This window comes from Bufo bufo, chromosome 11 (genome assembly GCF_905171765.1).
Source record: "Bufo bufo chromosome 11, aBufBuf1.1, whole genome shotgun sequence".
In the NCBI taxonomy this organism is placed as follows: Eukaryota; Metazoa; Chordata; class Amphibia; order Anura; family Bufonidae; genus Bufo; species Bufo bufo.
The window spans coordinates 19,389,757-19,413,805 of record NC_053399.1 but is presented as its reverse complement, the minus strand read 5'-3'; the positions used below and the strand labels follow the sequence as shown (position 1 = coordinate 19,413,805).

Here is a 24,049-nt window from a genome sequence, read left to right as displayed (position 1 = left end):
TAAATTTTAATGGGTTTGTTTATAGCTTCAGACTACTGTATTTTTCACCCTATAAGACACACTTTTTCCCCAAATGTGTGTGTGGCAGGGAATGTCAGTGTGTCATTTGGGGTGAATAATAGTGAATAGAGATGGCCTTGCGGTTCGACCGGCGGTCGTTTCGCGGCGAACTTTGCGTGTTCGCGGTTCACCGAACATGCGAACATATGGAGATATTCGCGCCCGCCATATTCTTTTACATTGTGAAGAACTTTGACCCATGACACATCCATCAGGTGGTACAGGACAGCCAATTGAGACATTTCAGCACATGGACCCTATAAATAAACCTGATCTGGCCGCCATTTTACATTCAGTCTTTTGCCAGTGTAGGGAGAGGTTGCTGTGTGGAGCAGGGACAGACTGTTAGGGACACCAAACGCTAGCTAATAGGGCCACAAAAGTCCTTTTAAGCACTAGTATAGGTGTGCTATCGATAGGTGTGATACACAGAGGGGTGCGATATACCTATAATATACTTTTATAATGAGTCAAAAACACATAGATCTATATAGTGATCACCTGGAAGTCAGGGGCCTAGGGGCTAGGGGCTAACTAGGGCCATTTTTATATAGGGTAAGGTTCCGGACAGGGTCGCTCTTATCAGGGCGGGTGGTCTGTCGTTAGGCTATCAGGGCCAGAATAGCACCCCCTGTAGGGCAATATCAGGGACAGTTCTTTGCCCACCCTGTCCTTCAATACCACATCATCATCTAGCCCAGGGATAGATGGTTTTTGCTTTCCCTCCGGGATTCATGGATGTGCACTGGAACCCCCCCGGTTGTGGTAGGACATATGGTTTCTGATTTGGTGCTGCCGAGCACTTGTTATTGCCGACCACATCTATGCTTTTTGCTTAACTTTAATAATTTAATTTATTTTCATTTTGAGGGATATCTTTTCCATTCACACGTCCGCAAAATGGGTCCGCATCCGTTCCGCAATTTTGCGGAATGGGTGCCGACCCATTAATTTTCAATGGGGCTGTAATGTGCTGTCCGCATCTGCATTTGCGGATCCGCACTTCCGCATCCGTGCTTCCGTCTCCGCAAAAAAATAGAACATGCCCTATTCTTGTCCGCAATTGCAGATCCGCAAAACACTTACGGACGTGTGAATGGACCCTCATAGTAACATTATTAAAGGTTACGTTTTATCTTCATGTATATTCTAATGGATTGCCTTCCTTGTACAATGTTATAATATACTTTCTATGTTAGACGGTATATTATGGTGCATTTGTATTGTGCGGCAGTTGTGTGCGGTTCTGCTGCGATACTGCAGGTATATAGAGGGACAAGCGTTATTGGGACAAATAATTTCTACTGGTGTGATATACCAGTCGTCCCCCAAAAAAACTGATTGAAGCGGGGTGTTATATACCAATATACTTTCTTTATAGTGCATTTGGGTACTGTATAGTGCATTTGCGCATGCGTGTACGCAAAAATTATATTGCCGATATTTTGCATTGAAAAAAATAATGAATGGAGATCGCAAATTCTAATAATCCATCTGGTATGTCACTGTCCATGTTGTGGGACTATTTGTGCACTTCTAGTAATTATTTCTTGGCTGCAAATATGAGATGAGGGTTTTTCAGGTTCGTCTGCCATTAAAATGAATGGGACCCGCCACGAAATTGCGGTTTGCGAAGATTTGATCAATATGCAAATTACCTTACTTTGTGCCCAAGGGGCTGTCCCTCATTCAGTTCTGTGCCCAGCCGCGGCCCAACTGCCGTCTCCTAGTGCCACCCAGCTCATTAGTATTCACTGCACTGGGCAGCTTTTTTTTCTCCCGATGCGGTGAAATCCCGCGCATGCCCAGTACTATCTTCCTGGCATTAGCTTCATCTTGTCTCTCCGTGCCTGCGCCGGATAAGGTCTCCGGCACCCTCCAGCTCTAGTAGAAGATAGTACTGGGCATGCGCGGGATTTCACCGCGTCGGGAGAAAAAAAAGCTGCCCAGTGCAGTGAATACTAATGAGCTGGGCGGCACTAGGAGACGGCAGTTGGGGCACGGCTGGGCACAGAACTGAATGAGGGACAGCCCCTTGGGCACAAAGTAAGGTAATTTGCATATTGATAAAAACACTTTTTCATAAGTAACGGAAAGGCAGCGAGGGGTGATAATGGTATTGTTTAATTAAGCATATTAAGACCAATAGAAGAATATATGTCACTTTATATGCTCTAACGGCATGTCAGTGTCCCTTTAAGGGTCTGATTGGGGGTCTGAGCTGAGGTCTAATTAACATTGGGGGTCTGATCTGAGGTCTGACTGTGAGTCTGATCTGATGTCTAATTAACATTGGGAGTCTGATCTGAGGTCTGATTGGGTGTCTGAGCTGAGGTCTAATCTGAGGTCTGACTGTGAGTCTGATCTGATGTCTAATTAACATTGGGAGTCTGATCTGAGGTCTTATTGGGTGTCTGAGCTGGAGTCTGATTAATATTAGGGGTCTGATCTGAGGTCTGATTGGGGGTCTGAGCTGAGGTCTAATTAATATTAGGGGTCTGATCTGAGGTCTGACTGAGTCTGATCTGATGTCTAATTAACATTGGGAGTCTGATCCGAGGTCTGATTGGGGGTCTGAGCTGAGGCCTAATTAACATTGGTGGTCTGATCTGATGTCTAATTAAGGCTACTTTCACACTAGCGTTCGGGGCTCCGCTTGTGAGTTCCGTTTGAAGGCTCTCACAAGCGGCCCCGAATGCATCCGTCCAGCCCTAATGCATTCTGAGTGGAGGCGGATCCGCTCAGAATGTATCAGTCTGGCAGCGTTCAGCCTCCGCTCTGCTCAGCAGGCGGACACCTGAACGCAGCTTGCAGCGTTCGGGTGTCCGCCTGGCCGTGCGGAGGCAAACGGATCCGTCCAGACTTACAATGTAAGTCAATGGGGACGGATCCGTTTGAAGATGACACAGTATGGCTCAATTTTCAAACGGATCCGTCCCCCATTGACTTTCAATGTAAAGTCAAAACGGATCCGTTTGCATTATCATTATCATTATCATTTTGTTCATGGTTATGCAAACGGATCCGTTCTGAACGGATGCAAGCGTTTGCATTATAGGAGCGGATCCGTCTGTGCAGACACCAGACGGATCCGCTCCTAACGCAAGTGTGAAAGTAGCCTAACAATGGGAGTCTGAGCTGAGGTCTAATTAACATTGGAGGTCTGAACTGAGGTCTAATGAAAAATATTGTTTTTCTTATTTTCCTCCTCTAAAACCTGGGTGTGTCTTATAGGGTGAAAAATACAGAACTTATAATGGAGCTGGGGCAACATAAATCATTTGTCTCCTGGACTCTCTTCTTTCTCCTACACTGATATATTGCAGCAAACCTTCAGGGCAGCGGAGAGAGGTGCGGCGCCGAAGTGTTTATTTCAGAGAGGAATGCCTAAACTAGTGGATAAATGGTAGAAAATCCTCAGCTGGTGTGAGCACGACTGAGACTGACCAGAATGTCTTAAAAGGCTTCTGTCACCCCACTAAACTGTTTTTGTTTTTTTGGTTACTTTTAATCCCTATACTGCGATTTATGCATACATACTGTCATTAATCATTTTCGTTCAGCAGATTATGTTAAAAACGTACTTTTAAAATATGCAAATTACCTTGCTACCAGCAAGTAGGGCGGCTACTTGCTGGTAGCAGCCGCATCCTCCTATCCTAAAGACGCCCCCTCCGCATGCTGATTGACAGGGCCAGCGGACGGGGTCTCTCTCTGCTGGCCCTGTTTGCATTAAAAATCTGGTGCCTGCGCCGTACCTGTCTTCAGTCGGCACAGGCGCACTGAGAGGCGGACGCTCGCTCGGCCGCTCCATCCTCAATGCGCCTGCGCCGATGACGTCACATCTACACCCGGCGCAGGCGAATTGAGGAAGGAGCGCCGAGCGAGCGTCCGCCTCTCAGTGCGTCTGCGCCGACTGAAGACAGGTACTGCACAGGCGCCAGATTTTGAATGCAAACAGGGCCAGCAGAGAGAGATCCCGTCCGCTGGCCCTGTCAATCAACATGCGGAGGGGGCGTCTTTAGGATAGAAGGATGCGGCTGCTACCAGCAAGTAGCCGCCCTACTTGCTGGTAGCAAGGTAATTTGCATATTTTAAAAGTACGTTTTTAACATAATCTGCTGAACCAAAATGATTAATGACAGTATGTATCCATAAATCGCAGTATAGGGATTAAAAGTAACCAAAAAAAACAAAACAGTTTAGTGGGGTGACAGAAGCCCTTTAATTCACTGACAGCAAGCAAACATCTTGAATATTCATATTAGAATTATGACTGGGCTGTACCTGGACAATTTTTGGCTGTTTTTGATCTTGGGGTGTATCATTCTGTCGCCTTGGATCCTCCACTGGAGGATGAGGTGCACTTCCATATTCACACGTAAAGCAAGAATCTGCATCGCACCCAAGATCCATGATATACTTCAGCAAGCTCAGATACTTCATGGAGAACATGATGGTGGCCGGGAAGGAGGTAGGATGGGTGGAGATATAAGCATTTATATTTGCCCCGTGATCCAGAAGCATCTTCATGGTGGTGATGCAGCCATGTCGTATGGAGATCAGCAGCGGATTGATGATATCTATATTGGGGTTGGCTCCAGCTTCTAGCAGCAATTTTGTTGCATATATATTGTTGTTCATGACGGAAAAGTAAAGTGCGGTGCTGCGCCTGTCCTCGTACAGCCTGGCCCGGTCAAACGATAGGGTGAAGTTGACATCATAGCCAGCATTGATGAGCTCTTCCAAGACGCCATCGTTGTTGCACTCGGCTGCTATGTGCAAGGGGCTTATCCCACTCCTCTTCACTCGCACGCGACTGGTTACAGGGATCAACATTGAGACTATGCTAAAAATACAGAACAACAGATGTCAGTATTAGGGCTCAGGAACACAAATGTATTTTCTTTCTGTGTCAGTTCCGACCGTATGCGGAAGTTACTGCATGTGCATTCTGTTTACGTATGTCTGTTCCACAAAGGGATAGAACGTCTTGTTATTGTCCGCATTACGGTTCTATTAGGGGCCAGCTGTTTATTTCCGAAATAAATGCACACGGACGTCATCCGTATGTTTTGTGGATCCGATTTTTTCGGACGGCAAAATATAGACGGTCGTGTGCATAAGCCCTTATGTACAGAAAATGACATTACTATAGTTAAAAAAGCATGATAATATATAATACGGGATATATGGGATAAGTCTGAGGTGACAAGTCAGCAGTATAGCTCTGAGATAAAAAGTCAGTGATTCCAGATAACATAAGTGTCAGTAACCTTGACTGCAATATGACAAAGGTCTGAGATAATAAGTCAGCAGTATGACATAGCTCTGAGATAATAAGTCAGCAGTATGACATGGGTCTGAGATAATAAGTCAGCAGTATGACATGGGTCTGAGATAATAAGTCAGCAGTATGACATAGATCTGAGATAATAAGTCAGCAGTATGATATGGGTCTGAGATAATAAGTCAGCAGTATGACATAGCTCTGAGATAATAAGTCAGCAGTATGACATGGGTCTGAGATAATAAGTCAGCAGTATGACATAGATCTGAGATAATAAGTCAGCAGTATGACATAGATCTGAGATAATAAGTCAGCAGTATGACATGGGTCTGAGATAATAAGTCAGCAGTATGACATGGGTCTGAGATAATAAGTCAGCAGTATGACATGGGTCTGAGATAATAAGTCAGCAGTATGACATGGGTCTGAGATAATAAGTCAGCAGTATGACATAGATCTGAGATAATAAGTCAGCAGTATGACATGGGTCTGAGATAATAAGTCAGCAGTATGACATAGCTCTGAGATAATAAGTCAGCAGTATGACATGGGTCTGAGATAATAAGTCAGCAGTATGACATAGCTCTGAGATAATAAGTCAGCAGTATGACATAGCTCTGAGATAATAAGTCAGCAGTATGACATGGGTCTGAGATAATAAGTCAGCAGTATGACATGGGTCTGAGATAATAAGTCAGCAGTATGACATAGATCTGAGATAATAAGTCAGCAGTATGATATGGGTCTGAGATAATAAGTCAGCAGTATGACATAGCTCTGAGATAATAAGTCAGCAGTATGACATGGGTCTGAGATAATAAGTCAGCAGTATGACATAGATCTGAGATAATAAGTCAGCAGTATGACATGGGTCTGAGATAATAAGTCAGCAGTATGACATGGGTCTGAGATAATAAGTCAGCAGTATGACATGGGTCTGAGATAATAAGTCAGCAGTATGACATGGGTCTGAGATAATAAGTCAGCAGTATGACATAGATCTGAGATAATAAGTCAGCAGTATGATATGGGTCTGAGATAATAAGTCAGCAGTATGACATAGCTCTGAGATAATAAGTCAGCAGTATGACATAGCTCTGAGATAATAAGTCAGCAGTATGACATAGCTCTGAGATAATAAGTCAGCAGTAGGACATGGGTCTGAGATAATAAGTCAGCAGTAGGAGATGGGTCTGAGATAACAAGTCAGCAGTAGGACATGGGTCTGAAATAAGCCAGCAGTACGATATGTATCTGAGATAATTAGAAATTAATTTGAAATAGCACTTAGATAAAATTACATTACTGGCGTTAGGATTGTCCGGCAGGCTGTGCTGCGGTTTTTGTCCGGCCGCCTCTCGGCATGTTTGCCGTGCTGCGGCTGCATCTCCGAACCGTCCCCATTATAGTGAATGGGGCTGAAGCGGACTTCTGGCAGCATATGTGTGATGCCGGAATGGGGCCAGAACAGCCTGACGAACAATCCTAACGCCAGTGTGAAAGTAGCCTAAGTCAGCAATATAAAACAGCTGTAGGATATATCAGCAGTATGACATAGCTCTGAGATAAGAGCAATATGACGGCGCCTAGAGATAAGTCAGCAATATGACATATATAAATAAGTTAGCAATATGACAGCACTCTGAGACAATAACTCCGCTGTATGACATAGTCCTGAGATAATAAGTCAGCAGTATAAAAAAGCTCTGAGATAATTCAGCAACATGACATAGATAAATAGGTGATAATGTGAAAGGGCTCTGAGATAATAAGTCAGCTGTATGACATAGATCTTCCTCCACTGAGGAAGGGGTCATTCAGAGAACCCCGAAACGCGTATGGTTAAACACCCTGTACCGGCATGCTGGAAAAATAGCTCCCCTGGACTTCCAAGAATCGACTAGCTGTGATTGAGAGCGACGAACACCGGAGGAATCCTAATAAAGCCACAGACATTGCTTCCGTGAGCAGGATATCCAGGTGACACCGCGCCCACAGCAAATTTCCACAGATCCGGACGTAGGATAAAGACATACTGGCCAGGTAAAACTAAGCAACATAGTTGCTCAAATCGGTGGGACGCCACCACTGTGCAAATTTAGTACTACCGAAACCAAACAAGCGCTTATAAGACTCTGCCACCAATTGCGGTTTTTCTGCGTTTTCTTCTGAACCCAATGACTTCAGCATCTACAAGCCGCATATGTCCAATGCCGCTATTTATTAATTAATACATATGTCCATTGCTGCTGCTTATTAATTTATGTATTGATTCTAACATAAATGCCGCTGCTATTCAATTAACGCATTGATTTTTAGTGTATATGTCCTATATTGCTGCTATTACGGTTTAAAGTGTTTTATAATATTTTATAGTATTTTATTGGTGAATTTTATTGTTATATTCTATTGTCATTGTGGGAATAAATATCCTTATCAATTTACTTCATACTTGAGTGCCTGGTTTATCCTATATAAAGCTGTATGACATAGATCTGAGATAATCACTAATCCCTCAGATAATACGTCAGCAATATGACATATCTCTGACAAAAAAAAGGAAGCAGTAGGATATAACTCAGACAATAAGTCAGCAGTATGACATGGGTCTGAGATAATAAGTCAGCAGTATGACATAGATCTGAGATAATAAGTCAGCAGTATGACATGGGTCTGAGATAATAAGTCAGCAGTATGACATGGGTCTGAGATAATAAGTCAGCAGTATGACATATATCTGAGATAATAAGTCAGCAGTATGACATGGGTCTGAGATAATAAGTCAGCAGTATGACATAGATCTGAGATAATAAGTCAGCAGTAGGACATAGCTCTGAGATAATAAGTCAGCAGTATGACATAGCTCTGAGATAATAAGTCAGCAGTATGACATAGATCTGAGATAATAAGTCAGCAGTATGACATGGGTCTGAGATAATAAGTCAGCAGTATGACATATCTCTGAGATAATAAGTCAGCAGTATGACATAGATCTGAGATAGTAAGTCAGCAGTATGACATAGCTCTGAGATAATAAGTCAGCAGTATGACATAGATCTGAGATAGTAAGTCAGCAGTATGACATAGCTCTGAGATAATAAGTCAGCAGTATGACATGGGTCTGAGATAATAAGTCAGCAGTATGACATGGGTCTGAGATAATAAGTCAGCAGTATGACATAGATCTGAGATAGTAAGTCAGCAGTATGACATGGGTCTGAGATAATAAGTCAGCAGTATGACATAGATCTGAGATAATAAGTCAGCAGTAGGACATAGCTCTGAGATAATAAGTCAGCAGTATGACATAGCTCTGAGATAATAAGTCAGCAGTATGACATGGGTCTGAGATAATAAGTCAGCAGTATGACATGGGTCTGAGATAATAAGTCAGCAGTATGACATGGGTCTGAGATAATAAGTCAGCAGTATGACATGGGTCTGAGATAATAAGTCAGCAGTATGACATATATCTGAGATAATAAGTCAGCAGTATGACATAGATCTGAGATAGTAAGTCAGCAGTATGACATAGCTCTGAGATAATAAGTCAGCAGTATGACATAGCTCTGAGATAATAAGTCAGCAGTATGACATAGCTCTGAGATAATAAGTCAGCAGTAGGACATAGCTCTGAGATAATAAGTCAGCAGTAATACTACGATGGTGGAGCATCCCTGCAACCCTGCAACTCTGAGGCCCGTTCTCCATGTGTTCCTCAATGTCACGTGTGATGTGGATGCACTTACATGTTCCAACAACAATGTAGGAGATTCCTGAGTGTTGACATCAGATCCCCCCCCCCCCCCGCGCGCGCGTATACAGCACCAGCGCGCTGTTACTATTACCAGTGCCAGATGTATTACTCAGTGTGTGTGGGACCTGTTAGTTTCATCCCGCTTTCCTCATGTTGGAAGCATGCAATATGTTTTTTGGGGGCAGAGTTCAGGGGTGAGAGGGATATAATGTACGAAGGGGGAGGGGTGACTTACTCGTCATTGTCACGTTTCTTGGCTGCGATGTGAATGGGTAAAAACCCATCTTTATTTTGCTTGTTGGCGTCAGCTCCTTGTGCCAGGAGGAACTCAACAATCTCGTCGTGGCCGTTTTTGGAGGCTTCAAAGAGGGCTGTGGCGCTGTCATTGGCCTGGGTGTTTATGTCCGCTCCTAGTTAAAAAATAAAAATAAAAAATGAAAGAGATTATCCATCTACCTTTTTTTTTTTTTTACGTTACTAGTTCTCCATCAGGGATGCTCAACCTACGGCCCTCCAGCTGTTGCAAAACTACAACTCCCAGCATGCCCAGAAAGCCTACAGCTATCAGCCTACAGCCGAGCATGATGGGAGTTGTAGTTTTACAACAGCTGGAGGGCCGCAGGTTGAGCATCCCTGCTCTAAATGATGGAGTACGCCTAGGTTCATTCATTGCCTCTTTTCGGCCAAACCTAAGTAATCAAAGACAGGCTGGTTGCAAGAACGGTACTCCCTGACAACCTCATGGAAAAGCATGGTTTTTCGGCTGTGCATTATTGCTTAAAAAGCAACCCCATCAAGGGTGTATGTCTAAGCAGCTGTACGCCATTTTTTATCCTTTCCAGATGTCAGTTCGTTACAGGGTCGAACTGGCCCACCAGATCCCCAGAGGATCCTCCGGTGGGCCCAGGCTCGGATACCATAGTGGAACCAAAGGACCCGATTCGTGAGAAAGCAGGGTGACAACCAACATGGCCGTCATTACCTCTCCCACATAGATTGTACCCCATCTTTCCTAGATCCCTGAATGATAAACCCGCCATGTTGGTCAGCTCTACAGGACTGAAATGTGTCTCAGCATAAATTCTAGGAACACTGGGTAGCAAGGCGGCCATATTGGTTGTAATTCAGCTTTCCATGAAACAGATATAAGTGACTATTTATCGTGCATAGAGATGAGGGTGTCTGTTGTGATAATCTGGAGCTTTGGCACCTACCGCATTTGAGTAAGTACCGCAACGCCTCCAGCTGTCCGCTCTGCGCGGCCACAAATAAGGGGCTGATGCCGTAACAGTTCTTGGCCTCAATTTTTGCTCCTCCCTTTACCAAGATGTCGATGATATCCAGCACGTTTCTCGCCACCGCCTCATGCAGCGCCGTCCAGCCCTGGTTACACCGGTGGTTAACGTCAGACCTGTAGTCCACCAGCATCTGGACCACGCTGCTGTTCTTCCGCTCGCACGCTGTGAATATCGAATGAGTATAATGCGAGTTATAATGGTGTATCATGTGTGATACTGTCTAATGAGCTGAGGTATCTAAGTCTATCATGTGTGATACTGTCTAATGAGCTTAGGTATCTAAGTCTATCATGTGTGATACTGTCTAATGAGCTTAGGTATCTAAGTCTATCATGTGTGATACTGTCTAATGAGCTTAGGTATCTAAGTCTATCATGTGTGATACTGTCTAATGAGCTGAGGTATCTAAGTCTATCATGTGATACTGTCTAATGAGCTGAGGTATCTAATTCTGTCATGTGTGATACTGTCTAATGAGCTGAGGTATCTAAGTCTATCATGTGATACTGTCTAATGAGCTGAGGTATCCAATTCTATCATGTGTGATACTGTCTAATGGGTTGGGGTATGTAAGCTGATCATGTGTGATACTGTCTAATGAGCTGAGGTATCTAATCGGTTCATGTGTAATGCTGTCTAATGGGCTGAGGTATCTAATCCGATCATGTGTGATACTGTCTAATGAGCTGAGGTATCTAATCCTATCATGTGTTATACTGTCTAATGAGCAGAGGTATCTAATCCAATCACGTGTAATGCTGTCTAATGGGCCGATGTATCTAATCCAATCATGTGTGATGCTGTCTAATGGGCTGATGTATCTAATCTGATCATCTGTAATGCTGTCTAATGGGCCGATGTATCTAATCCTATCATTTGTGATACTGTCTGCTGAGTGATGCACCTAAAGGTGGATACCCTCTTCTGAGCGGGTGTATCTGAGCCCATTCTGTGTGTGCGGTTTCGGGGTGTGGACATGCTTTTACCTTTATACAGGGGGGTTTCTCTGGACTTGTTCACAATGTCGGGCTCAGCTCCAGACTGCAGCAGAAACTGTATGCACTCCAGGTGCCCCTGTACAGTAGCGAGGTACAGCGCCGTCTCCTCGTGCAGGGTCCGCTGGTCGATCATCACAGGATATGCTGCACAGAGGACACACGTCTGTAATTTCTTTAGGTATTGTGCTGGTAGCCATTCAGTGACAGGTAGCTAATGACAGCCATACAGTGACAACCATACAATGAAAGGCAGCTGGTGACATCTATACAGTGACAGCCATACAGTGACAGGCAGCTAATGACAGCCAAACAGTGACAGCCGTACAGTGACAGCAATACAGTGACAGTCAGCTAATGACAGCCGTACAGTGACCGCCTTACAGTGACAGACGCACAATGACAGCCGTACAGTGACCGCCATACAGTGACAGCCAGCTAATGACAGCCGTACAGTGACAGATGTACAGTGAACGCCTTACAGTGACACCCGTACAGTGACCGCCACACAGTGACCACCTTACAGTGACCGCCACACAGTGACAGCCGTACAGTGACAGACGTACCATCACCACCGTACAGTGCCCGCCTTACAGTGACCGCCGTACAGTGACAGGTGGATTTTCCTGAGAATAAGCTAAATTCCATCCACCAACCTCTGAGCAGAAGCTTCAGACAGTGCAGGGAGCCATAGTACGCCGCCTCATGCATGGGTAGCCAGCCATCTTTGTTGGGTTCGCACAGCCGTGTCCCGGATTTCAGGAGGTTGCTCAGCGCCTCCTCATCTCCCTTTTTGATCATCTCCTCGATGGGGTTCCGTTCTCTGTGAGAGAAAAAGGCCAGAGTCAGAGGAAACCTCCGGCAGGAGGAGGCAGACATCTTTCTGGCCCCAACCTCTGCTCCATCCAGCTGTGGTTACCCTGTAATCTGCGCTGCTGTCTCACATTGGGGACAATCCCTGCCCGAGGCCTATCAGTGGAGTAAGTGGAGATTGTCCTGGCGACAACCAATCAGATTCCAGCTCTCATTCTTCAGAGGCCGCATGTAAAATGATAACAGCGACCTGATTGGTTGCCAGGGGCAACCTGCCCTCCCTTTTCCTCTGCACTAGTTTTGCTAAATCTCCCCCAAATTTCTCCATGATTCAGGGGGTCTCAGATGTTAGGACTTAAGGAAGACATAACGTGACAGAGGCCGCAGAGCAGTCTTCTCACGCCTGCCAGACCTGATGAGGGTTGTCATTTGTTTTCCTAATGACATAATATGCAGCAATTAGAGGTTCGGGAGCCTCGTGCACGGCAGGAACGCAGGAGGAATGATTGCATTTCTCAGATAATTAGGCTTCATGTTATGTGGCTCCTCAGAGTAAAGTCAGCGCCAAGACAAACACCGGCCGTAAATCCATACGGATGCTGAAGTAATCATTGTGGCCGGAGGAGAACAATCTGCGCCCATCTTTGAGGCGTCACTGCCGGGCGCATCTACACCCCAGACCCCCATATGTCACTTATTGAGGGGTCCTAAAGGTACTCCATGACAGAGCAAGCCACAGATTGCCCACATTACAATGTACCAGTCACATGCCACCATAACAATGTACCAGTCACAGTGCCACCATAACAATGTACCAGCCAAATGCCCTCATAACAATGCACCAGCCACATGCCCACGTTACAATGTGCCAGCCACCTGCCCTTATAACAATGTACCAGTCACAGTGCCACCATAACAATGTACCAGCCACATGCCCTCATAACAATGTACCAGTCACAGTGCCACCATAACAATGCACCAGCCACCTGCCCTCATAACAATGTACCAGCCACCTGCCCTCATAACAATGTACCAGCCACCTGCCCTCATAACAATGTACCAGCCACCTGCCCTCATAACAATGTACCAGCCACATGCCACCACAACAATGCACCAGTTACCTACCCATATAACAATGTACCATCCACATGCCCACGTTACAATGTGCCAGCCACATGCCAGCATAATAATGTACCAGCCACAGTGCCACCATAACAATGCTCCAGCCACATGCCCATGTTACAATGTACCAGCCACAGTGTCCCCATAAGAGTGTACCAGTCACCTGCCCTCATAATAATGTAACAGTCACATGCCCATGTTACAATGTACCAGCCACAGTGCCCTCATAACAATGTACCAGCCAAATGTGACTGGCACATTGTTATGAGGGCACGTCGTGGCTAGTACATTACTCTGTTCAAAGTGCCATACAGAGGGGCATTATTACTGTTTATCACGAAAAAGAGGGCACCATTAATTTCCAGGGGGCAAACCAAGTCGTGGATGGAAGAAGAAGTTGTCATGGTGGTCTGATGCCAAATGATTCCAACCAAAGAACATGTGTTTCAATGGTAAATTGGATTGTATTTTACTGCACTGCATTCACTTATACCGTCTGCCGTCCGCCCGTGTAACACAAATACTGTGGGGTCATTGTATTCAGTAACAGTATGGCGGTGATATTCAGTCAATACATGGTGGCAGTTGTATGGTGCTATTATTTAGTGGTATTGCTATGTTGTGGTGTTACCAAGGTTGGCAGCGGTCTTAGGCAACAGATGCGTTTTTTGCCTCTGCCTACATCCGATAATCCAGAAGCTCTGATAATGCGGCACTTGTTCCCAGAGCAGAACTTCAGTATAATGTAAAACTCCCATGTAACTTCATAATACTCGTCCTTCTGCAGAATGTCACTGCGTGGACCCCCCTGAACTCCGTACACTATTTCATATGTCACAACGTGTTAATTTCACAGGAGCACATATGTAACACGTTAGGAACATGTAACGATCCCAGGGGCAACTGTTTCCTAGAACAGCCGACTGACAGCATGAATGGAGGCTGTCTCAGCTGTCATGGCAGCTGCACGGGGTCAGGGGGACCGTATGGAGAGAGAGGCAAGTGTGTAGGCGAATAATTGCCCTGTAATGTGCGGCCCCCCGTGTACACCCACCCTGCACGGCTGTCTAAGAACTGAGGGTCTGCTTCAATGTCCTCCCTGCCAACGCCATGAGAATGTCCCTGACAGCTGTACGACCCAGAAAAGACAAGGGGAAGGGTCAATAATGTCCCTTTAAATTTTTAAAAAAAACTTACACAGCTTTGCCTCCATGGTGGTTTTATCTGGGCAGTATATAATGCTATTATCTGGCACTGTATGGTGGTATTATCTGCGCTCTGTATGGCTGAACTATCTAGGCAGTGGATGATGGTTTTAGCTGGACATTGTATGGTGATATTATCTGGCATAGTATGGTGGCATTATCTGGGCATTAGATGCTTGCATTTTCTAGGCACTGTATGGTGGTATTATCTGGGCTCTGTATGAGGTATTATCTGGGCACTAGATGGTTGCATTTAATAGGCACTGTATGGTGGTATTATCTGGACACTGTATGGTGATATAAGCTGAGGACGGTATTATGGAATTATCTGACATTCTGTTGCTGTATTATCTGGACACTGCATGGTTATATTATATGGGCACTGTAAGGCGGTGTTATCTGGACATTTTATAGTAGTATTATCTGGGCTCTGTATGCCTGAACTAAGCACTCTATCGAGTGTATAATGGTTTTAACTGGACATTGTATGGTGGTATTATCTGGCATTGTATGGTGGCACGGTATTATCTGGATGCTGTGTGAGGTTATAATCCGGGCACTGTATGGTGGGATTATCCGGGCACTGTATGGTGGGATTATCTGGGCACTGTATAGTGCCATTATCTGGCAGGGTATGGTGGTATGATCTGGACACTAGATGGGTATATTAACTAGGCATTCTATGGTGATATCTGGTCACTGTATGGTGCTATAATCTGGGCACTAGATGGTTGTTTTATCTAGACACTGTATGGTTATAATATATGGGCACTGTATGGCGGTATCTGGACATTTTATGGTGGTATTCTTTGGAGTCTGTAAAATTTGAGTACAGTATGATACTATTATTTGGTCACACTTTGACATTGCTGCTTGAACTCTTTATGGTGGCATACATTAGGCACTGTATGATAGTAGCAGTATTTTGGGTACAATATAGCACTGAGATCTGGGCGCCATATGGTGGCTATTTCAATGGCGCTGTTTTAAGGCACCATATGACAGTTACTTTCACACACTGAATAGTACTGTTCTTGGTGCACTGTATGGTGGTATTCGTTTAGACATATCGTTTGGTCCCTGTGTGATGATAGGCATAGCATGACACTGCTATTTGAGCTGTATCTGGTAGTATTATTTGTCATTGCATGGCACTATATCATGGGCACTTTTTTCATCCTGCACCATATTACTCCGCAGGGCAGACTAAGCGTGAGCATTCGACTCCGGCTCTGTGTGGCAGTATTATTTCTTCATATCATGGTGGCTTCATTTGAACACTGTTCTGTATGGTAGCATTATTGTACGGTGCTACTATTTGGTCACTGTATGGCATTATTTGGGGTCAGTATTGCATTTTTAACAGACTATTGTGATCGTGTTTCTGTCTGCACTCGGTTATGTAATATAATCAAGCTGTACGGTTTTCGTGATTTATATCAGCAGGCAGTTTTTGCGCTCTGTCCTCAGAGGGGCCCCTCGTAATGTTCGCCCTGGGGACCTCCCCCATCTTTAATCCTTGGGCCTTGTGGCGCCTTTATATAATAGCCATTATTTACCTTCAGTAGGAAGATCTGTGGACATTATATCTCCTTCATCTTGTAGATTTTGTACCCAGGAGAAGATCACATGTTTACACTTAACTTCAAAGTGCCGGTCCACCTACCTGCCCGTCTGACTCATTGACTATGTGCGATCATAATCTGCCTCTGCTTATTCCACTCATTTCCCACCTGGGCAGAATTACAAACATGGGGGGCTCCTTTAGGGGACACTCTGCACAGTGCCTTGGGTAATCGCCTAAATACCAATCCCTGAAACCCCCCTTAAAGGGCATCATCAGTACAGATAGGAGTCATCATCTAAGTCACTTACATTCATTTTAGTTGGTGGGAGCTGGGAGAAAACCAGTATGGGACTGTCACCCAGCTTTCCTAGTCCTGAACGGCTCTTTACTGTAGTATTGTGGGAGCAGGTGTTGTTTCAGCGCTAAAGTAGGCAGATTTGCCACTCAGGAGTCTGGAAAAGCTGGATGACAGCCAGTAGGGCTCAATTATAGCTCCTAGAAGGGTTTTCACCCAGCTTTTCTAGCACTGAATGGATAATCTGCTAAAGTAAGTAGCAATAAGTCAGGATAAAATAGGATCTAAGGTTTTGTTTTGTATTTTGCTATTCGGGAATCTAGGAAAGCTGGGTAACAACGAATATGGCCAGAAGGTAACACACCATTGCAAATGTAAGCATATTTGCTATTCAGGAGCATGGGAAAGCTTGGTGACTAGCATCACGGCAGTAGTCACTTCCCTAATAGGGGTTATCACCCAGCTTTCCACAGTGTGTCCACAATGAAAGCGCTCATTGCTCATGGCCCTTCGGCCGCCCCTCTCTTGCCCCTACCTGGTGCTGCCTCATTGGCGGTGCACCCCTGGGTGGCAGACAATATGGCCTCAATTATATGGGTTGTCACCCAGCTTTCCAAGCCCTGAATGGTTAACATACACAGTTTTGTAGGAGCAGTAGTCTGAGAAAGCTGAGTGGCAGCCAACATGGCCACAATCCTAGGGGATGTTACCCAGTTATAGGGGGGCATCCCGACACTTGGATCTGTGCAGATGACATCCACCACTTCCCTACATCTGCAAAAAATTTGCCATTCAGGACTATGGGAAAGCTGAATGACAGCCCCATAGGGATTGCGATTGGCAACCATATTGGTTATCACTCAACTTGACGGAGGCTCTGTAATAGTTTTATATTACCGCCATCACTCTCATTTGCTGCAGCGGGGATACTACGATGCAGGGTGGGCTGCGGGGGGCGTGACCGTGAACGGAAACACAGGATCCGCACCATGAGAAAGTTCAGCCAGGATGTGACATTGACGTGTTATAATGCATATAATGTACGCTTCTGTATTCAGACATATAGGAGACGCCCGCTCTGGAGATACGCTGCTCACAGCCACATACTGGGACTTCTCTATAGGAAATAAACTACCAAGCGCCAAGTCCAAGTGTCCTCTGACCACAGGGATCATTAGACAAGTTGGCTCTGCCCACTGAAGCACTTACTTTTAAACACAGCGGGGGTCATTTAGTAAGAACAGCTCTTAGATTCCCCCCTATGCTGCCGTAAGATTCAGCGTGCGCCTTGTCATAAATTAGGTGCAAAACTACGCCAGCCCCCGGGATTATTGAGAGATGCCCTTTAAATGGGATGCCCAGCTGGGGGCCTGCTGTGTGCACTACAGCTGCCTTTACCTGGTTTCTAGTTCTGCCCATTTCCTAATGGATTCCGTGGTAGTCTAAACTCATCTGAGACACAGGAGTCTGCTTTGTCCTTCCACCATGTTTTACACTTCAGCTCTGCTCCATCAGAGCACAGCTACGATCAGTGGCTCCAGCTTAGCTGCACTGCCCAATGGATTAGTCTGAATTCCACCAGCTGTCTCAATAGAGATATAGGCTTCTCCTCCTTTCTTTCACTATATTTTACACTGCAGCTTTGCTCCATGTGGAAACCATAGTCATGTAGGGCACATGGATTAGCCCCATTCAGTGGTCATATCCATGGCAGAAATCTGAGTTCTGGATTAAAGCTACAGATTCCACGGCAGATACACATTAGATTTTTTCTAAGGCCATATTCACATCGGATCCGGCACAAACGCCGGCTGTCGGCCAGACCAAAAACGGCGGCTCGGATGCGGACCCAAACAACGGTCGTGTGCATGAGGCCTTAGGCCTCATGCACACGACAGTTGTTTTTCTCGGCCTCCGTTCCGATAGGATGGGGACCCATTCATTTCAATGGGTCAGCAAAAAAATGATGATAGTTCATCCGTTTGTGTTCCGCGTCCGTTGTCTGTGTTTCCCTTTTTTCACATTTGCGGACAAGGATAGGCATTTATTACAAGGGATCTGTGGGAAAAAAACGGATGCCGCATCCGTTTTTTTGGGCACACGCACAATTTGCGGACGCAAAAAAACAACTGTTGAGTGCATTAGGCCTTACCAACGTGTTGTACCTCCCAGTAACCAATCACGTGGCAGCATTCATCGCCGGTCGCATCTGATTGGCTACTTAGATAGTTTAGTACAAATCGGAGCCGGCAAATTCGGACATGATCTGTAGATTCTGGCCGTGCTGCAAACTGGGGAGGTGCAGATGAAGCAAATGCAATAAATGCCAAATTGTTCCAGTCCATCTTGATGCATGACTAGAATGCCAGTACTACAGTAAAGACTGACACACAGGCAGAGCAGCAAGAAGATTTCTGTACGATTGTCACTCAGCATTGCACTGGAGAATGCTGGTTTACAGTGGTTATGGCCCTTGTGACAGTCACCATCGGTCACCCAGCCTCCGCAACCTGCACCACGACTACTGACAACCACGCGAGCATTTCCGATTTTAGGAGCTCACACCAGTACATAGGAGAGTCACAATTTCAGCAGATTTCTATGGCATTCTTCATAAGATAAGAGAATTCCCTTCCATCACATTAAACCCCCCCCCCCAAGACAATAGATGTCACTTACACAGTCTTGGCGTTGAGACAATAACTCCCATCGTATCTCTTCCTCACGACCCCCGTGTTGAAGTCAGGGTTCACGGTCTGCGCCGCGGCGGCCTGAAGGGACCTGGATTTGTGGCGACATTTGTGAAACAATGAGAAATACTCGGAGTAGGAGAAGCAGATCATGTCCACTACACCTTGTGAGGGGAGAGAAGAGCCTGGCGGAGGGGAGAAGGAGGCACTGACAGACGGAGCCTCCTGCCGGCTGAATGGAAGCAGATGGTGCGGGCTCTGGAATCAGCTGCTAAGTGCTCTTGATTATTTTTGGCCCTGGGAGGAAATGTCAAGGGATTTGAATGACCATATAAGACAACAATGGAGTAAAAACATCGCTCTGGATCTATAGGTCCAAAGGCCGGGGGGGGTTCACCTCCAGCACACGTGAGAATGACCCCCACACTGACCACAGAATGATCGTCCTCTGCACGTCTGACCCGCTACACCTGGCACAACCTGTTCAGATGCTGCTTCCCCCTTTATTTTTCAAAGCCGAACCCATGGCCCAAGTTTTGGTCCGCGTCCGATCCACGTTTTTTTTTTTTTGCGGATCAGATGCAGATCCATTCGTCTCAATGGGACCGCGCACTGTGTGCTGTCCGTATCTGCATGTTTGTTCCGCGACCCTGCAAAAAAAAAAAATAGAACACAGGGCACGACTTACTGATCCGCAAAATGGGGAACGCAGATGGCCGGTATCCGTGTTCTGCAGACCGCAAAAAATGTATACAACCGCGTGCATGAGCCCTTAGACTGGGGTCCAAACAGACTGTAAGCCCTCGCGGGCAGGGACCTCTCTCCTTCTGTAACAGTTTGTTAAAGAAGTTGTCGTCTGACTTCAGTAAACGGCATTTATCATGTAGAGAAAGTGAATACAAGGCACTTACTAAGGTATTGTGATTGTCCATGTTGCCGCCTTTCCTGGCTGGATTCATTTTTCCATCACATTATACATTGGTCGTTTCCATGGTTACAGACCACCGTGCAATCCATCTGTGGTGGTCGTGCTTGCACACTATAGGAAAAAGCACCAGCCTATGTGCGCTCCCATGGTCCCGGCCACCAGAGAGGCTGACGCTTTTTCCTATAGGATGGTCGTAACCATGGAAACATTGCACTTTAATAATAATAAATAATAATAATAATAATAATAAAATGTAGGGGAGGGAGAGATGTATGACTACTATGAGAATTAGACCGTGTCACGTGGATCAGTGGTGCACGCTGTTAGTAAATCTGGGGCATGCTAGGACTCCTTTCAGCCACGTCCACTTTTGTAGAATACTAATTAATGTAAAAAGTATTTAAAACATAATGGGGGTCATTTAAAAAGTTTCCCCCCTGCCCAGCCGTAGGATTCGGCTAAATTATGATGAGGCGTCAATCCTTGCCTGGAGCAGTTTTTTTACCAACATTTACAACTATTTTCAGGCGTAAATGTTAGTAAATTTGCTGGACCGGCGAGAATGGCATAAAAATGCATGTGTAACAAAATATTGTCACATGGGCATTAAAAAAAAATGCAAAAAGGAGTCTCGAGACCATATGTGAGAAACTGGTGTAAAAATGTATGGAAGTGACCCCCAAGGTGTTGCTAATGGCTGTAGTCAATAAGAATAGATATGACAGCTATAGTGTATAGGGTTGAGTCATGTGACAGTCGCAGACCATAGGAATACATTGTGTCATGTGACAGTCGCAGTCCATAGGAATACATTGTGTCATGTCACAGTCCATAGGAATACATTGTGTCATGTGACAGTCGCAGTCCATAGGAATACATTGTGTCATGTGACAGTCACAGACCATAGGAATACATTGTGTCATGTGACAGTCACAGACCATAGGAATACATTGTGTCATGTGACAGTCCATAGGAATACATTGTGTCATGTGACAGTCGCAGTCCATAGGAATACATTGTGTCATGTGACAGTCACAGACCATAGGAATACATTGTGTCATGTGACAGTCGCAGACCATAGGAATACATTGTGTCATCTGACAGTCGCAGACCATAGGAATACATTGTGTCATCTGACAGTCGCAGACCATAGGAATACATTGTGTCATATGACAGTCGCAGACCATAGGGATACATTGTGTCATGTGACAGTCGCAGACCATAGGAATACATTGTGTCATGTGACAGTCGCAGACCATAGGAATACATTGTGTCATCTGACAGTCGCAGTCCATAGGAATACATTGTGTCATGTGACAGTCACAGACCATAGGAATACACTGTCATGTGACAGTCGCAGACCATAGGAATACACTGTGTCATGTGACAGTCGCAGACCATAGGAATACATTGTGTCATGTGACAGTCGCAGTCCATAGGGATACATTGTGTCGTGTGGCAGTCACAGTCCATAGGGATACATTGTGTCATGTGACAGTCGCAGACCATAGGGATACATTCTGTCATGTGACAGTCGCAGACCATAGGGATACATTGTGTCATGTGACAGTCGCAGACCATAGGGATACATTGTGTCATGTGACAGTCGCAGACCATAGGGATACATTGTGTCATGTGACAGTCGCAGTCCATAGGAATACATTGTGTTATGTGACAGTCGCAGACCATAGGAATACATTGTGTCATGTGACAGTCACAGTCCATAGGGATACATTGTGTCATGTGACAGTCGCAGACCATAGGGATACATTGTGTTATGTGACAGTCGCAGACCATAGGAATACATTGTGTCATGTGACAGTCGCAGACCATAGGAATACATTGTGTCATGTGACAGTCGCAGTCCATAGGAATACATTGTGTTATGTGACAGTCACAGTCCATAGGAATACATTGTGTCATGTGACAGTCGCAGTCCATAGGAATACACTGAGCCTTGTAACAGCTGCAGTCCGGATACTGAGGGTCATGCATCTCTGTATACAGGTATCACTCCATACATTGAATTGTGGATCTGAGGTTACATGGAGGTAGCCATGACAAGCACAGGGAAATCCTCCATTCTTTACACTGCAGGCAGTGAAATTCTGACATCAGTCATATGATTTTGGAGCTGCTCAGTAGCTGGTATCACACGTTGGTGCTGATGTCATGATGACATTTATATGACCGGATATTTTCTTCACAGAGAAAGAGCTAATGTGTATAGTAGCCTTTAGATACACCAGTATCACACATGATGGGCTTAGATACAGCAGTTAGTATCACACATGATGGGCTTAGATACAGCAGTTAGTATCACACATGATGGGCTTAGATACAGCAGTTAGTATCACACATGATGGGCTTGGATACAGCAGCTGGTCTCAGACACGATACGATGCAGTAAGACTCAGACATGATACGCTTAGATACATCAGTTAGTTAACACATGATGGGCTTAGATACAGCAGTCACCATCACACATGATACGCTTAGATACTCTTGCCCGTCCAGCCTAGCTGTAATAAAGTGCCATTATCCCGTCTTTCAGTCTGGTTCTGTAGACTCAGAGGATAAAGGGTGCTGGGCCCATTCTCCCCTCTCCGGTAGGTGCAGCAGTTATCAGGGTGGGGGAGGGGATCTGTCTGGAGGAGCTAATTGTATATGTAATAATGGGATGGGGGTGGGGGTGTATGGACAAAGACACTGGCAGGACTTATGTCCCCATGCGGTGATGCTCTCTGCCACCGTATTGTCATTGGGCACAATGGCTGCCCTGGGAGGAAGGAGGGGGTCCGTGGGGGTCTTCAGCTGTCAGGGTCCTGGCCACCTCCCTGCCCTGTAATATCTATATTTATAGCTATTATTTCATAGCGCTCGTGTGTGTGTGTAGGACTGGATTCACACGTGCAGTTTTTCTGCATAAAGTACCCTAAGGCCCCTTTCACACGAACAATACAGATTGTCTCCGGATCTGTTCAGGAAAAAAAACGGATGGTTTTCCACGCAAGCTCAGTCTTAGTTCTGTCTGCGATTGCGTTCAGAGGTTCCGTTTTTTTCAGGCGGATGCCATCAAAAAAACCCGGAAGAATTACAAACAACATCTAGCAACCATTAGTGAAAAACGCTTTGCATCCGGATGCGATGCGTTTTTCACTAAAGCCCCATTCACTTCTATGGGGCCAGGGCTACGTGAAAAACCCAGAATATAGAACAGGCTGCGATTCTCACATAACGCAGAAATGAGGCGTGAAAAACATGTGCACAGACCCATTGAAATGAATGGGTCCGGATTCAGTGCAGGCGCATTGCACCCGTATGGAAAAATCGCTCGTGTGACAGGGGCCTTAATGAGAGGCATCCTTCTCTTTCCCGTAAGATCCACTCCTGTGTTAAAATTAAAAAAAACGGCGCCAAAACCTTCAAGTATGATTTCAGCCTAAGGGCTCATGCACACGACCGTATGCCCTCCGAGATATACGGTCCGTGAGCGGGCCATATGTCCCGGAGCGGCATACATTGTGCGCACGGGAGCGCACAGCTTCATAGATTACAGATTGCAGACCCATTCACTTGAATGGGTCCGCCATCCTTCCGGAAGCACGGAGCGGAAACCCCAAAAAGCACTCCGTAGTGCTTCCCTAGTGTTCCGTTCTTCCGTTCCGCATCTCATTGAAATGAATGGTCCGCACGGATGCTGAATATGCACGGAACGGTGGGCGTGCATTGCGGTCCGCAATACGGCAACAGGCATCACGCGTTTGTGTGAACGAGCCCTAAGGCCTCTTGCACATGAACGGATTTTCTTTCTGTGTCTGTTCCGGGTTTTTTTGCAGACCGTATGCGGAACCATTCACTTCCATGGGTCTGCAAAAAAACGGAAGTTACTCTGTGTGCATTCCGTTTCCGTATGTCCGTTTTTCCGTTCCGCAAAAAAATAGAACATGTCCTATTATTGTCTGCATTACGGACAAGAATAGGACTGTTCTATTGGGGCCAGCTGTTCCATTCCGCAAAATACGGAAT

The 24,049-nt window shown here is 45.5% G+C and overlaps 2 protein-coding genes across 4 annotated transcripts in view; one reads left to right on the top strand and one right to left on the bottom strand.

Annotated features, from left to right (window-relative positions):
- CCDC197 (coiled-coil domain containing 197) overlaps window positions 1-24,049 on the top strand; it is a 155,286-nt gene that overhangs the window by 86,757 nt on the left and 44,480 nt on the right. The gene's annotated exons all lie outside the window — the stretch shown is intronic.
- ASB2 (ankyrin repeat and SOCS box containing 2) overlaps window positions 1-24,049 on the bottom strand; it is a 52,247-nt gene that overhangs the window by 5,149 nt on the left and 23,049 nt on the right. For 2 of the 3 annotated variants that reach the window (XM_040410942.1, XM_040410941.1), the window contains 6 exons: window positions 19,082-19,183; window positions 12,057-12,223; window positions 11,392-11,547; window positions 10,322-10,567; window positions 9,343-9,517; window positions 4,348-4,909 (listed from right to left, as the gene is read on the bottom strand). In XM_040410942.1, coding sequence (XP_040266876.1) covers window positions 4,348-4,909; window positions 9,343-9,517; window positions 10,322-10,567; window positions 11,392-11,547; window positions 12,057-12,223; window positions 19,082-19,183 — 1,408 coding nt within the window. The remainder of the gene's footprint in view (window positions 1-4,347; window positions 4,910-9,342; window positions 9,518-10,321; window positions 10,568-11,391; window positions 11,548-12,056; window positions 12,224-19,081; window positions 19,184-24,049) is intronic. The other variant, XM_040410943.1, reaches the window with a different exon arrangement.